General features: G+C 43.3%; 1 protein-coding gene across 2 annotated transcripts in view; it reads left to right on the top strand.

Annotated features, from left to right (window-relative positions):
* The window catches only part of RUNX2 (RUNX family transcription factor 2), a 162899-nt gene that overhangs the window by 62285 nt on the left and 83823 nt on the right, over positions 1–16791 (top strand). For both annotated transcript variants that reach the window (XM_027722392.2, XM_027722312.2), the window contains exon 5: positions 2931–3092. In XM_027722392.2, coding sequence (XP_027578193.2) covers positions 2931–3092 — 162 coding nt within the window. The remainder of the gene's footprint in view (positions 1–2930; positions 3093–16791) is intronic.

The raw sequence follows: 16791 nt of genomic DNA, 5'->3' as shown, positions 1-16791 counted from the left end.
GAACTAGAGGATGCCACGTGGGACCCAGCTGCATGTCCATCTTCAGGGACTAGATGGGGCAGCTTTGGGCTCTGTCTTATGGCATTTTTTGCTGGGGATTGGGCAATGCTGCTGAGCAGTGACGTTTGCCCTGTGGGCTAATGGGTCACCTTTGACTTGGCAAAGGCAATGGTGTTTCACCGCTCTCTTCTCTCGTATCTGTGTGCAAGCCTTGACCGCCATCAGTCAGCAGAGATTGGCTTTAGGGCATTTACTCTGGTGAAACTTGTATCTTCACTTTTGGGTTTCCCGGCGGGCCAAAGATAACACTTGAGCCAGTCAGCCCCAGGACGAAATTCTCCAGCCTGCCTCAACCATGACCTCAGCTGCACCTTGATGTGGAGGAATCGTAGTAACCCTCTAGCCTGGGGTACTGTGACCTTCTCCTCAGTCACTGAGCTCTGATACATCATCTGATGTTCAATTTGGTTGAGTATTTTCCTCTTCATTATTTCCTGTTCCCTGAGAAGACTGATCTATTTAAGGTAGATATTGTAAGAATGTATGATATGTTTTGGGCTCAACTGACTCCATCCAGCCTCATATCCTGCCTCTGACAGCACAGTATGATACTGTTTTGAAATACCACATAAGCCTTTGAAAGACAACTTTTTGCCATTCATCATTCTTTTGTCCATGCAGGCATTCACAGTTGCTGGATTAAGGAAATTAAGTGTAAAACCAAGTCTTGCATGGGTGTTCAAAGTAATGAGGGTGCCAGAAATGCTCAAGAGCTTCTTGTGCCACAAGGATTACACCACCAAGAGTGGCATGAATCTCCAGAATGCAGTTCCTCTCCTAAGGTTTCCACTGTCTTAGACCAAAATGATGTAAAAACATCTTCTACTGTGAATTTTTTAACCCAGCCTTTACCTGCTACGTTATTTCCTTCCAGCATTGGAGCTGACCTAACCCCAAAACTTTAAGAGACTTTGTTTTGGATTCGGAAGCAGAGATTGAAAAACTCTTATTAGAGTTTGAAGGATTTTGGATTTGAGATTGTGCTCCTAATACATCATTAATTTTAAGATTGTTTTCCCAGCAAGCCTAAGCTTTCTGTTCCCAGTTGAAGATCATTTACCATTGACTGCATGGTGGATTATTGTAGTGGAATGAGGCAGAGAAATATGTCGATATCAGATGTAACAACAAGCAGTCAGTCAGATTTGAAACTGTGCCAATCTATACAATCCTGGCCTTGAAAATGTTAAAACAAAGAAGTTCATTACATTTAATGATCAAGTGTCCTTTGCATTTCTGAGGAGTTTATATTAACCATTTATATTACTCAGCTCTAATATAAATGGCAAACTCCAGGAAAATCCTCTTAAAATTAAATTGGAATGTTGTTTTTTTATATATATCTATATAGTTATTTTGCTTCGAGGAAGTATCTGCTTTCCAGACATCTCTTTAAACAAATCATGTCTGAACAGAAATAATAAACAAGGAATAGCTGAATCTACAAGGTTTTGCTGTGTGGAAGAACAGGGAAAGGAGTTTAAAAAAAAAAAAGAAAAAAAAGTTGAATTTCCTGAAGAAGTGCCTTTGCTTACACCATGTGGCTGTCACATTGCTGTCTGCAAAGCAGGGCTTTAGCACAGTGCTCTGATAGAGCTTGTTCTTCAAGTGGAATGAGCCTGATGTGCTTCCCTGAAAATACTGGGCAGGATTTGAAGAGGTGTGCTACAATTTCTATGAGTTGGTTCAGAGATAGTTTTCTGTTTATTGTGGAGTGCTCAAAACAAACTTTGGGGTTCAAAGTGCTTTGTTTTTATTGATGTAAAGAAATAAAAATCATAATTTATGAGGCATTCAGTGGTATCTTTATCATCAGATATTAACTGAGAACAAAAGGTTTATAAATCCAAACACCAGTGAGTAAAACTAGGTCTCCATCTCTCTCACTTAGTTATTCCATAAGTGCTTCAGAAAACATTAAACTCTATTTATCCTTAAAATCATTTCCCCCACAGTGGGCTGTCACAAGTACATCAAAAGGGATCATTAGCTTCCAATAGTTCCCCCAAACCATTTGATTTCATATTTTGTAATTGAGGGAACTGTAAGTAATTGGGCCAGTATCCAAATGTGACATTTTTGGATGGATTGCTGATAAGATTAATCACATTTTGCTCTTTGCTTAGTATTTTCAGCATTGAAAACACTACTGTGTGGTGTTTGAACTGTATAACAGCTTGACACGCATGTCAAATGCTGTCTGTAGAGTCTCCTCACCCCTGAAGGAAACAGCCTTAGGTTGTACCAGGGGAGATTTAGACTGGATGCTACGAAAATTTCATCACTGAGAGGGTGTTCAGGCATTGGAACAGGCTGCCGGGGAAGTGGTGAAGTCACCATCCCTGGGAGTGTTCAAAAAACTTATAGATGTGGTGCTTAGAGGCAAGTCATGGACCTGGCAGTGCTGGATTAATGGTTGGACCTAATGATTTTAGAGGTCTTTTCCAAACTGAATGATTCTATGATTGTATGATGTCCACTTCCTAAGCTCAGACCTGGGGCTCATCCTTGCTCTCTGCTTCTGTCTGAAACCTTGAGGACTGGCCATTCTCGATATACCACTGTTGGAAGAGAGACACAGCACAGCTGCTGGATCTTTTAAAACTCTGCTCTCTGCTCTGCTCATTTCCCCAAAAAGTTGTTCTGGGAAGGGAAAGGCACAGACCAAGGCTTGAAAGGGTTGAGCTGTAGAGGAGCAAGTTGTGTTTCATTACATTCTCATTCCTCGTAGCACTGATAGTATGTATGTTCAGTAAATCCACTTCTTTCAGTTAGGCTGTTGATACCCTAAAATTTTTCTTCCTTTTAAAAAAATTCTCTTTCTTTTCTTTTTCTCTTTTTTTTTTTTTTTGTTTGTTTGTTTTCCCCAGACCCCAGGCAGGCGCAGTCATCCCCGCCATGGTCCTATGACCAGTCTTACCCATCCTACTTGAGCCAGATGACTTCACCGTCCATTCACTCCACAACTCCCCTGTCCTCCACTCGAGGCACAGGACTTCCAGCCATTACCGATGTGCCCAGACGCCTCTCAGGTAAAGACTGTGTTTTGCCTAAAACAATTACACAGAGAGGAACAGGACTGGCAGCGGCTGCCTCCGTGGCCTCAGACAAACCTTAGCAAGGAGAGCAAAGCTCAGCAGTGATATTAGAGTTTCTGCATGGCAGACAGGGGTCAAAGTCCCTTTTTTTTTTTTTGAGGTGGAAATGCTGCTGTGTTGTTCTGAGCATGTGTCACTTGAATGAATCAAAGTCCATTTCAGATCAGGCTATTTTTAAGTTGTAAACCTGATTCTATGAACAATTTTTTATTTTTTTTTTTTATTTCCCCTACAAGAGGATGATTATTTGCATGTAATTAGGCACTGGCACAAGTTGTCCAGAGAAGCTGTGGATGTCCCATCCCTGGAAGTGTTCAAAACAAGGTTGGATGGGGCTTTGAGCAATGTGGTCTAAATGGAAGGTGTCCCTGCCCATGGCAGGGGGGTTGGAACTAGATGATCTTTAAGGTCTCTTCCAACCCAAACCATTCTGTGATTCTATGTTTTAAATTAATTGTGATATTCTCTGTTTCTTTGTGCTTTACTTTTGTGGGGTGTGTGATGTTAGGCATCCTGAGAGATAGGGGCCCTTATTTCCTCAATAGTTAAGGCTGAGGCTCATTCTCCTGCATTTCAATCCAGTAGCTCAAGAAAGCCTGTTTCTTTAGTTAATGTGTATTTAAGATGCCTATCAGAAACAAGCTGAGTTACTTTAAGGTAAAGATTGGACAAATTGTCATTTGGAATGATGCAGGAGAGAGGAAATATGTTTAGGAACATAGAAAAGACAGCAGTGAGGAACTGAGACCTTTTTTCTTTAATCAAACACATTTACATGCTGCGCAATTCATCTCTAATGGTCTCAGTGATAAAACCATCTGTGTAAAGTAATCTGATTGCCCCAAAGTAAGAGAGAGCCTGTCATGGCATACAGTCACCTTGTACATCTTGCCAAAAATGGGGAACCTTAGGGGAGGGAGGCTCAGTATTAAAAATCCAACCTTGCAAGTGTGGAAATATTAGCAGCGTATGCCAAAAAAGCATGTGTAATGTAAAGAAAGCCTTTATGATTCATTAATGAAAACCAAAGTATCAGTCTTATTACATCTATTTTTTGCATGTTTGCAAGATATTATTATAATCTTGAATGCTGCTGCCATACACCTGTTTGACTCCGAGCCAGGTGAATTTCTTGCTGTCGTGTTTTCCCCTTCCACTGAGCTCATAGCACTGGAAATGTTGATCACTCCGCTGAGCTGCATCCCTGACAAGCTGAACTGCAGCCAGCAGGCATGTAGGATTTGATTAGCATAGACTCCTTGATTTCTTTCATCTTGGAGGAGGGAAGCTTTGTTTCTCAAACAAACAGCTGCAAAACCCTCTGCAGCCATAGTGCACTCTGCCTTGCAGAGATGCCAAAGATCTCCATGTGGTCTGAGGATGGTGGAGCAGGTTCCTGTGGGCTCTCTGTGCAACGCGCTGACTTGGGTCAAAAAACCTGATCAGCTTGATGCTGAGGAAATGCTTTGTTTAGCCCGAAACAGGTTCCCTTTGAGTCAGAGCCTCCTGATGGTCTGTGTTGTCAAATGGGTTATTTTTGCAATTGTGCCCGCAGCAATACCTGCAGGAGAGGCTCGGCTGGGACCTGGCAGCTGTACGCCGCATGCTTGCCCTGCAGCCCTTGCTTGTCTGTGTGTATTCAGACGTGAGTGCCTGGCATGTGGGCACAGGCAGAATGACTAAAAGACCTGGCTGTGTAAGTTGTGTGGCCGCGGACTGAACTTTTCTGCCGTACTCTGCAGTCAGTTCCCTTCGCGCTTCTTGTCCTTCATCTTTCTGGGGCTCAACTGGTGCCTCTGCAATGCCCTTAACTTTTCCCAGTGTGGGGATCCTGCACCCAGTTAGATTCCAGGCTGAAAAAGGGTACTTTGATCTTCCACAAGTGCCAGAGGTTGTCTACAGTGTTTTCTGATGGAAATAGAATTTCAGAATGGAAATTCTCTCTTCGGAACTAGAGAGCGCCATTGGAGGACCAGCTTGGATGCTTGGGATGCAAGGAGGCACGTTGCAGCCCCAGCTGCAAACCCTGCGGTTCCTCTCAAGAGTTTTTACCTGGCAGTGCCACAGGGATGGAGGACAGAATCTGCCCCCTCCTATGTCTAAATAGAGAGAGAAATGCAAGTTTTAAGCTGCCCTATACAGCAACCAGTTCATCCCTCACACTCAAAGAAACGTGCGAATCTCCAGTCAGTTACTTGACACATCTTTCAGAAGAGAAGAGAGCTTTGAAGGGGGTAGAAAATGACTGCTAAGAAACACTAAAATCCTTAGAAAACTTCAGGCATCTCTGATGCATGAGGGAGAAATTAGAGTTTTACAAGGCCTTGAATAAAAACAAACCTTGCTTTCCGATACAGTGGCAGAAATCTGATTATCGAGGCTATTAAAAGTATACAAGGTCATTTTAATGAGTGCCATGTTTACTGCCTGTTGCCTAACATCATGCAGGAAGAAAAATGGGTAAAACTTCCCCCTTAGGTCTTGGCTGTCACACCTACAGGCACAGAACTTCCTATCTACCACAATTTAACATCACCCACCCACAAGCTTCTACAAACTTCCATGGCTCTGCCTGGACAACTGCTGAAGTTGTGTTCACCCACACGTTGAAAATATTCTATCTAGTAAAGCAATAATGTCCTCCAGAAGAGTAGCTCCTGGTTTTATTGTCAGAGGCAACCCTCAAAAACTACTTTTGATGGTTCTCCCTTGACCAGAAACACACCCATCCCATGGCCAAAGCAGTGGTGTTCCTCCCCATCCTGGGATTAGATACATGAGCTAGCAGTGTGCCCAGGTGGCCAAGAAGGCCAGTGGCCTCCTGGCCTGTGTCAGCAATAATGTGGCAGCAGGACCAGGGCAGTGACCGTCCCCCTGTGCTGGGCACTGGTGAGGCCTCATCTTGAATCCTGGGTTCAGTTTTGGTCCCCTCAATTCAAGAAAGACATTGAGATGCTGGAGCAAGTCCAGAGAAGGGCAACAGAGCTGGGGAAGGGTCTGGAGCACAAATCTGATGAGAAACAGCTGAGGAAGCTGTGAGGAGGCTCAGCCTGGAGAAAAGGAGGCTCTGCGGTAACCTATTGCTCTCTTCAACTCCCTAAAAGGAAGTTGTAGCCAGGTAGGAGTCAGTCTGTTCTCTCAGGCAACAAGGATAGGACAAGAGGACATAATCTAAGGTTGCACCAGGGGAGGTTTAGATTGGGTATTAGGAAAAATTTCTCCACTGAAACATTTGTCAGGCATTGGAACAGGCTGCCCAGGGCACTGGTGGAGTCACCATCCCCAGAAGTGTCGAAAAAGGATGTAGATGAGGTATTTAGGGACGTGGTTTAGTGGTGAACATGGTGGTGCTGAGTTAACGGCCGGACTTGATGGTCTTTTCCAACCATGATTCCTTGATTCTTGGTGATGAGACCACCTGTGTTTGAATCCCAGACTAGACTGAGCATCAGCAGAGGTTTGGGGCTATAGAATAGGAGGTGACAGGGAACTGCCATAGCAGTACATGCAGTTCCACGTCCCAAGGGAGAGGGGAAAAGGGCAGCAGGCTGTAACCCTGAGGAGTTATTTGGGTAGGCTGCAGTAATGTGGCTGAACTGGTCCTGTCAGTGTCTAGACTGATTTCTTTTCACAACTGACATGCTTGCATGCATGCTGCAGTCACATGTAAATGTGTGCCCGTGGCTTTCAAACTGAAAGTGTTCGTCTTTTATTTTCCAAATGGGGATCAGTGCCCTGTTTGCACTGTCCTACAACTCATTATTGATGTGTTCCATGTATTAGGGCAGTATTCAACAGCACTAGTTGAAAAGCAAAGCAAAAAAAGATTATGTGACATCTTTCATACAATTTTTGAATGAGTGATCTCTCAGTCCATAAGTCTCACGTTCATATCAAAAACAAATTAAAAAACCAAGCTCAAGAGGCCATGAAATTGCCTTACCTTATTGCACCAGCTCAGTCATAAAAAGAGTAGGATTCCCCATATTTTATTAAAATGTCTGTCTGCTCAGACTTCCCCAGAAGACAGTGAAAGTTGGTGGCCCAGCAGATTAATAGTCTTAATTAAATAATATTGTAGTGGAAACCATGGGAATATATGTGAAAATGGTCATTTTAGAGAGAGTTTGCCTGAGGGATGTAGTCTTATTGCATGATTCATAGTGAATGCACTCAGTCTTTGTGTCCTATGCATAACCAAAGTGCATGTGGGATGGGGAGCATGGGTGTCTATTATGTAATTAATGTATATGATTCATATAAATATACACATCCCAGCCATTTTACATAGTGCTTTGGGGCTGATCCAGCAAGTCCTCTGAACATTGAAGGTTCAGAGCAGGGAGTACAGGTCGTGTTGTTCCTGCAGTCACAAGCAGGTTGCTCCCAGGCAGGTGAAGGGGGGAGGGGTATAGATGTCCTCAGGGAAGACATCCTCTTCTAAACACCCACCCTCAGCTCCCTTTTGAGTCAGTGAGGACAAACTGGCATTTGAAGGACTTGACCAGTCTGCAGGTGAGCTGTGCTCATCCCTGGCTGTGCCTGGGAAGAGCCTGTTTGTCTCCATGAGCTCTGAAGCAAGCCTCGGTGAGTAGCTCAGGTACAGGCATGTCTGATCTGATAGTGTGCCTTTGGTGAGGTGATTTAAGAGACAATTTAACTGTCCCATAAACATATGCATATCACAGCCTTGTTACACTCTAGTCCTGCTTTAACCCTACCTCTCCCTGACCTCGACCTGCTCTGCTGCTGCAGGGTTTGAGCTTGATTTTAATTTTGTTGAGAATCCTTAGAAGGGGAAGGTGGCGAGACTTCATCTTCCCCTACACTTTTCCTACACCTCCTCACCCTTCTCCCTAAACACTAGTCTCTTGCTTTTTGATTCACCTTTGAGAGACTCTTGCAGAGCCAAGGTCTTTAGATGCTGGAGGACCTGCCCTGTAAGTGTACCACAAACACATTCAATGCTGGCTGTGGAAGAGCCTGTCCTGTGCTTGACAAATGCCGTATGACAAAGGAGAAAATTAAAACTGAATCTAAATAGCAGGACAAATCAGCAAACCTACCATTTCCAGCTCTGGGCTTGCACTCTTTCTAGATATTTGTCAGTTGAGGGTGTGCCACCATGCCCAGAACCTGATGTCTCATGTGCTGAAGTCCCTGCAGCATTTAGGGTGGACTTTGCTGTCTTTATATTTACTGCGTCGTTGAGTAGGGACACACTGAGATAGATGAGAGACACACCGAGATAGATGAGGGATGAGCTGAGACAGATGAGGGAGACACTGGGCTCAGTCTCTAAACAAAGGACTGCAGACCGTCTGAATTTAAATGGCCTGAAAGTTGTGTAACAAATTACACAGTGGTAGGGCTGGACTGTAAAATACCGGTACTGTTAAATTGTCAGGAAGGTTGGTTTTGAACTGGGTTGGCCAACACTGTTGCAAACAGGTCCCAGCTGTGGTTTGGAAATGAGCAGAGTCCCAAACCTGTTCCTGTGGGCAGCTCAGAGGCAGCCACCCCATTATGGATTCAGGATTTAATATTACATCTGTGGCCAGACCATCCTAACTAGATTTAGAGCCAGGGAATGTGCCCCGACCCTGGGCTGTTTGCTAGTTCAAGTATAGCCAAGCTTTCCCATTAATTTGTCTCGCTCTGTAGATATCACCACAACAGTTTGGGCCATCCTGGACCCTCATCAAAAACTGAATTTAGGAAACATTCCTGTTCTCACAGCTCACTGAGTGCTGGCAAGTATAAATGCAATGCCAGCCATACCCTAATCAGTGACACTACTGTTCCTTTAGACAATTTAATTTTCATTCTTGTAAGTCTAAAAATCTTAAAATAAAAACCCACATATAATGGAAGCAGCTCCAGCTGACCCTCTGGATTTAGTGTTTTTATGTTAATGAGAAAGTGAGTGACAGTGATGGGCTTTTTTTTTTTCTTGTGGTCCTGTACTGGTTGTCATCTTGGGTTTCTAACGCTGGATGTGAATTACCTTGGATTTCGCTAATGTCATGTGCTCACATGATCTCTTTAACAAGGATTTTCCATTTTGGGGGGAATTTGGTCTTTGAAATGTACTAACTTTGAAAGAAATGTTTATCTTCTGCTAAGGAGCTCAGAAAACTTTACAGTGAAAAAGTAGAAACTCTGGCCATGGAAGTAGCTATTCTTGCATCCCTTTCTTCCTGTTAACTTGATTAAATGTTGTGGGCAATAAGCACATTTCAGGAAGGGACTCTTAATAAGAGAAGGCGCTGTTGCTGCCTCCAAAATACAATTCTTTTCTTCTTTATGTGCTCTGGGAAGCAGAAAAACAGTTAATACTGTGCCTATTGCCAGCACGGCCTTAGTGTTAGCAGCCCCTGAAATGAATGAGCAGTTCACGCTTCAGCAATATTGTCTCAGGCTCCTGGCAAACCCAAGAAGCCAACTCGGTTTCTGGTGCTCTTGCTATGCTGTGATGTTTTTCTTGGTGACTATAACAGTTTTCACTCTGTCTTCTTTTTTTTTTTTTTTTAATTAAACGGAAGCCAAAAGACTCAAGGTTGTCTCTGTCTCCATTTCTCCTCACTAACGTTCAGTGCTTTCCCTGCGAGGTGACACTGAGTCAAGGCAAAGTAAAGAACTTGGGGGAGCTCAGGTCTTCAGAAACAACCCGCTCATTTTGCTGCCTTCCCTAAACTTGTAACTTGCCTTCCCTTTTTTTTTTTCATTATTTTTCAGTGGTTCTATTTATTTTGTTCGCCACAGGTTTTCCATTTTTAGTCTCCTGCCCACTTGGTGCCACCTGGGAATCTCAGCACCTTGGCACTTGTCTGTGGGCTTTCAGTGGCAGCCTCTCCACTGGGTTGAGCCTTTCATTGGAGCAATTGTCCAGAAGATGTGTTGCATGATCCTTACCTCAAATTTTTCTAGCGTGGGTGGCCTCAAATTAGGCACCTATGCCCATATTTAGGTGGTAAAACAAGTGGGCTGATTTTCAGATGTTTGAATGTTATAATGCCTGTCTTTAAGCCCTTCTCATTTACTTAAAACAGCTGTTGGGGAAGGAAACAAACAGGAAAAATGAAGACAGAGGGAAGGAGTTTTATTCCTGAAATAAGGGATTTAAAAAAATACCAAAAAGAAACAAGTGGAATGTTTTGAAATGGAATAAATTTGTTGCTGATACAGGCAGGAAATAGCACACTCAAATATATGTGGATGTATAGATATATTTTTATCTGAGCTTTTTTTGCAATGTGTTTTATATTTAGGACACATATCAAGATTTGCATCTGTTTCCAGAACTTGCTGCTAACAGTTAGTAATGATGCCAAAACATACTTTAGTTCCAGCTTGAGACCAAATGATATTCAGGGCTCTTTTTTTATTACTAATTTAGGGTCTGATATTAATTAAGGAAATTTTCCATAAGTGCCAGGCTTTTTCTGAAGAACTCATTAAAATTATATTAACTTAAACCGGAATCACAGTCTGAGCATGTTTTGTAATGATTATTCTTACTGACTCTGCTGGGTTTTGTAAACAGAATGCTAATTGTTAATGGGGCAACCGGGCCCTCAATTCCAGACTTTCAAAGGGCCAGATTCTGAGCCATTACCTAAATGTGTGTTCCCAATAAAGTCAATAAGCTCCTAACAGGAAGGCTGTGGGATAGAACTCTTTGTTTCATCCTTGTGCAAAAGCATTTGATGATTTCTCCATTCTCTTTGTGAAATTGCTGTTAATTTTCTACCTACAACGGAGCCAGTAATGGTGGCTGATGAAGGACCACATGTGTCCTGACACAGAGAGGGAATCAGTCTCCATACGTGAAGATCTTTGGTACACCATGTTCACTTATTTTATCCCCCTCCCCTGAAGAGGCTACAAGAAAGCTGGGGAGGGACTTTTGACAAGAGCATGGAGTGACACAACAAGGGGGGAATGGCTTTAAACTGAAGGAGAGTCAATTTAGATTGGTTTTGATGAAATTGTCTCTGGGAACAGTGAAGTACGGCCACAGATTGCCCAGAGAGGTGGTGGATGACCCATCCCTGGAAACATTCAAGGCCACATTAAGCAGGACTTTGAACAACCCGATCTAGTTGAAGGTGCCAGTGCCCATGGCAGGAGGGTTGGACTAGATGATATTTAAAAGGTCCTTTCTAATGCAAAACATTCTGTGATTCTATGATTTTGCCCTGAAGTCTCCATGGCCTTGGGTCATTGTTGCGCTGAATTTAGTTTCATTAATTGCACAGTATGAGTTTATGCTTGGTTCCATAAAATGCAGGAGAATTTGGTCCTTCTCAGACCATGACTGTGTTTGGTAGAAGACAGGTAGAGGAGTATCATATGCCCTTCAGAGACTGGATGGTTTAAGAGGCCCAATTCTGCAATTCTTACATTAAAAAATACAACTTAAGAGGCAAAAACTGCTGCTGGTAGAAATAAGCTGGATCTGCCTTGATTTTCAGTGAAATTGCCTCAAATTTCTGGCCATGCAGAATTTGACCACGCTGAATTTGGTCAACAAGGGAGTGTTGGAGTCCAGCAGAGCCTCACAACACCTTTTTGAAATGGTTTAGCAATGGTTGTTGGCCCCATTTTACACATGACTAAATCTCCTCCCCTCTTGATGGATGTTTTAGCAGAAAAAGAACCTGGTGTCCTGCCAGCTTGGCTGTCAGATTTCAAAGAGCATTGATACTGGTGATAGTGGGCCGATGCTGGTGACCAAAACAGAAGGCAAGAGCCATGCAAGTGTTGAGGTTTTCTGTGGTTGTACAAAAGCAAACAATGTAGGCAGTGAAGGAGAGGAAGATGATGAGATAAAATGAGGGAACGCACCTTCACGTGGCTCATGAAGGATGTTATTAAGGGAGAAGGAACTATTTCACATGCACGAAGGGAGGGTATTTGGGGACACTAATCTGGAAATCTCTTAATATTTGCTTTCAGAATGACTCAAAAGGGAGTGAGAGAAGGGATCAAAGCAGGAGATGCCTTCCTGAGCTTGGGCAGTTTCCCCATGTCCATGGGAGCAGTGTGCAGGTGGTGGAGTGTCCCCTCAGGGGGAACCCAACCCCATATCCATGCAGTGCTCAATGCTGCTTCTATGTCCAAGGAGTTTTTGTGGAGTGTGAGGATTTTTAGCCAAGGTGAAACTTCATGTATAAAGCTTTGGGAAGAATAATTTGACATAAGGAGCTCTCCACAGATTCATAGGTTATTAGTACAGTGAAACCCATGTGGATATTTGCTTTAAACCCAGGAGTAAGATTTGCCCAAATTAGCTCTCATTTGAACTTGAGGATAACTTTTGAGAAAAAAAGAAAACCCAAAAGCTCAGTTGGTCTTCATTTAAAAATTTCCAGGGAAGCAAAATCCACCACAACCTTTGGTTACAGACACTAATTAGGCTCACTTTGAAATGTGGGTCTTATTACTAGTCTGAAAATCAGTTTCCACTCATTTGAACTTGCTGTAACTTGGCTATAACTTTGTCTGCCAGATTACAGCACAAATTTTTATTTCTGAGGTTCACATGGGTGCCTGTGGCAGTGATACATACAAGGAGGAGGTGGTAGGACGGGTGGTGGCTGTGGTGGTCTCAAGGAGGTGGCAGAAGCCACAGGGAACTGACTGGTGCGGGATGCAGAACTGGTTTGAATTGAGAGGAGGCTGGAGGGGCACCATGCAAAAATATTTTGGTCATTTTAGTTTGCTGTGGTTTCACTATAGTCTATCAAACAGTGGAAGTTCCTTTCCCTAATCAGCCAAACTCCTACAGTATCCATTTAAAAGGTGTTATTTTTAGTTGAATTGCTGGTGGCACTCTACTTTTCTAACCCACCTGAAAAAAATCACGGAAAAAGCATTTTTCACTGACTTCGTGGACTTCTGCAATTCCTTTAGGAATCTTTTTGCCTTTGTATTTGCCAGTTGTAGTCTCTCCCTTTTTTCTAACAAAATGAATTTAATTCCTCTCCCACTACCCTAGATGGAGATACAGGAATAGGACAAGGGGATATGCATTCTCCCCTAGTTTTCATACATCATTTAACCTTTTATTTTAAGAAACACAACTGGTCACAGGGGCTTTTTCCTCCAAATTTAGTTAGCATTTGCACTGTCAAAAGCAAAGCTCAGAGCTGAGGCTGTGGCCCCATTGGGGAGCAAACACCCAGCCAGAGTAACCTCCTTGCTCTCCACAGTCCTAAGGATTTCACAGGCAAATTTGCGAATATAGAGTTGAAACTGTCTTAAACCCTTGGGATTACTTGGACCACGCAACGCTCTCATTGTGTGAAGAAGTTTAATTCTAAAAATAGGGGTATCATACACTTAATGCAGGGGATTTTGTGGTGGTTTGAAGGTGCCTTTGGAGGAGGAGAGGAGTCAATGTGCTGCATATTCAGACCTGACTGGGCCACATCACCTCCAAATTTCCTGGTGGTTGTTCCCAGAGGTCTATCTAACCACCCATTTGACTTTTTATCCTGTGGTAGCCATGAGTGTTTGCTGTAATACATTAATTTGTAATTTAGAAGTGCTGGGATAGGCAGCTGGAGGAAGCCTCTTTGGGCTTGTGTAAGAAAGAGGAGCAATCGTGCTGAGAGAAGGGGAGCACCAGCAGAGAAAACAGCCCAGAGGATTTAAAACAAGGATCAATTCTGAAAGCAAAATGGAGGGGTAGGGCATCTCACAGCCTCTTAACATTGCATTTCTCTGGCAGTGAGCAGTGGAAGGTGGTGTGCTCAAATTAGGATCAGTACCCACAAAGCCTCTTTCATTTCACTGAGATGAAAAGTCGCTACACAAGCTCTAGCGATGCCACATGTGTGGTTTCCACTCGTTATTTTTAATGTCTAACTGGGCTATCTCTGTCTGATCCATAGACATCATTGCTTTTTAATGCCCTTTTCTATTAAACAAGCACTGTTTAGAATTGGCAGAATATTATAAAGCCAGTAGCTAAATGTATGTCCACCTTGGTTTAGTTTACATAATTAGGCTGCACAATGGGCTTGCTTGGAAAACTGGTTTGCAGCGCAGGTACAGGACCAAATCTGCAGGGCACATCATTTTTATTGGATAGATGTCTGTAAAAACACAGCTTGCCGTATTTAATTTTGTGCTGAAATGATGTTCTGTGTTGTGCTGAAAGGTGAATGTGGGATTGAAAGATTTCCACAAACTGGAGATCAGTCCCCTTGTCAAGGCATCAGTTGAGGTTTTGGCTTTAGCTGGGGCACCCAAATTTGGCTCCTGCAGGCGGTGAAGTTCAGTGATCAAAGCAATAGTTGTATTTGTGAATAGCTAATGGACCTTTGCTGGAATCACCGCCGGCCATGCGGCTGCTAATAGTGTTTGCATTGTGGCAGTGTCTGGAGGTCTGATCCCCTTGTGCTAAGGACTGTGCAGTTAAAGAAGAGGAGGAAAAAAGAGAGATCAGCCTGCCCCCTATGAATTTGCACCCTTGAATACAGCACAGCCGGGTACAAGATGTACAGAGGAAAACAAGAGGGGATTGTAGCATAAAGAGAGCCAGAGAGGTGGTAGCAGTGGCTTTAATCTCACTAGAGCCGGCAGGTGGTGAGTGTGGGTCAGAAGGGAGTGCAAGGATGATGTTTGAGGGTACTCATCTCAGGTTTTAGGGCTAGCAGGAAGGAAAGGACAAAGCTGCTGGTTACAGCTTCTAGTAAGAGGCAAGTGGTGTCTGTCAGCATCATCACTGAAAAAGCTGAGTGGGGCAGAAGATCAGCCGCACCAGGTTTGATGAAGGGTCCATTCAGGACCTGTCACCTTGTCAGCACGGAGTGCAAGATGAGAATATTTACATATTCCCAAGCTCTAGGCATTGCCAAAGCTGAATTATTCTGTCTGCATCACTATATTTAATAGTTCTTAATAGAGATTGGTGAATCTGCTTTCCCCTAGGTGAGCGAGAATAGTCCCAGAGTATCTGCTGGATCAATTCTTCCATTTCCTATAGGTCTGTAGTGTCGTAATCATATAGGACTGACAGGAACCTTGTGAGATCATATGATCTGTGCTGCTCTGTGCAGAAATAGGATCAAACATCTGCAGATCATTCCAGTTCAGTGGAGCCAGCTAGTTATGCGTGTTGTTGCCACTGAAAACAAAAATAAAACTATGTCCCAAAGAAGGAATCCCAGCCAAAAAAACTTCATTAAAGTTGAAATAGATAATTTGGGTGCAGTTAAAAGACTAGAGATGCATAGAGTTTGTTAGCCTTGACAGAGGGAAGGTATAGAGACCTCAGTGAGAAATAGCATAAACATTTAGATATCCTCGAGGGTGCAGATTGAAAGGGCTGGGATCTGGACTAGGGACTGAGGATTGAAAAATAGACCATCTGCAAAGGTGACTGGCTTGCCAAATAGGAAGGGAAGCAAGTGCCTCAAGAACACCAGGAGGGCTGCTGACCCGAAATCTCTGCAACATAAACCCAAGATGAAATGGCTCATTGGAAGAGGTGTCTCGCAGAAGCTGCTCAGAGGAAGTCCCAGGGAACTGTGATGTGGATGCTGGCATGGCCAGAGGAGCCACAGAGGAATCCTGGCAATGGGAAAAAGGCACCTCTCTTTCCCCTTTCTTCCCTCTTCCTCTCTCAAATATCTCCCTCTAAAGGGATTTTTTGTTTGTTTTTGTTTTCATTTTGATTCCTGCTGAAAGCCAACCCATGTTGTTTTCTTTTTTATGGGTGAAAAGGAGCACAGGGGAGGATCTAAGCACCACCAGAGCCGAATTGGGAGCCATCGTATTAGATTCCAAAATTAGATAGGAAGCTGGGTTTAAGGTTAGTCCAAACCCAACCAGTTCCTCGTTTGGCCTGGCCCACGTAGGTGGGCCAGACTGGTTTGGAGCTGTTTTGAGGACAGGCTGCTTGCCCATGGAGGAAGCCATTCCAGCCGCAGCGGAGCTGGAGCCCGGCGGCTGGTGCTCAGCCGGCCCAGCTCCTGCTCTCTCCGGTCTGCGCTGCAGATGCGCTGGAAGTTTGGTTTAAAGCCATTTTAGCTGCTGCTTTCTCAAGCAGATGAGGACAACTGAAGGCGATAACTCAGGCTGACTTTGTACGCATCTTTTTTATTTCAGAAAACGGGATCGTGTATGAAAGTTTATTTTAAGTCAAGTTTTCTCTTTGCTCTGTCTGACTTCCACTTTTTCTGTGTCTTCCCTGTTGAAGAGCTTAAAAAAAATGTCTGTTGGGTTTTGCCTTTAATCTTTGTAATTTTACAACATTTCCCAACAAAACATTTCATAGTATTTTTCAAACTGTAGAACTGGCCTTTGTCACTTGGCTTATAAGAAGTATTAAAATATTCATCCTATAGTAAGGAAAATTTACCCAGGAAAATCAAATTATATGCCCTAATTCACAAAACAAAGCAGTAGCAAGAGCCAGAAAGCAATGCATCACATTTCCCCTGGTAACAGCTTTACTGGATAAGTGGGCTTTCTATTTCTAGTCACTATTGATGATCTGAACTTAAAATTCAAGATACCATGTCCCAGATAAATCACCGTTGGTGACCTAAAGAGCTGCTAGTAGTATAGCCTAAGGTACATCAAACAGCCTAAAGCATGTTTGTGATGTGAGCTATTA

The sequence above is a fragment of the Pipra filicauda genome, unplaced genomic scaffold, assembly GCF_003945595.2.
Source record: "Pipra filicauda isolate LSUMZ 115617 unplaced genomic scaffold, ASM394559v2 scaffold54_size4384275_pilon, whole genome shotgun sequence".
NCBI lineage: Eukaryota > Metazoa > Chordata > Aves > Passeriformes > Pipridae > Pipra > Pipra filicauda.
The sequence above is the reverse complement of the archived record's forward strand: the minus strand, read 5'-3'. Positions and strand labels throughout refer to the sequence as shown.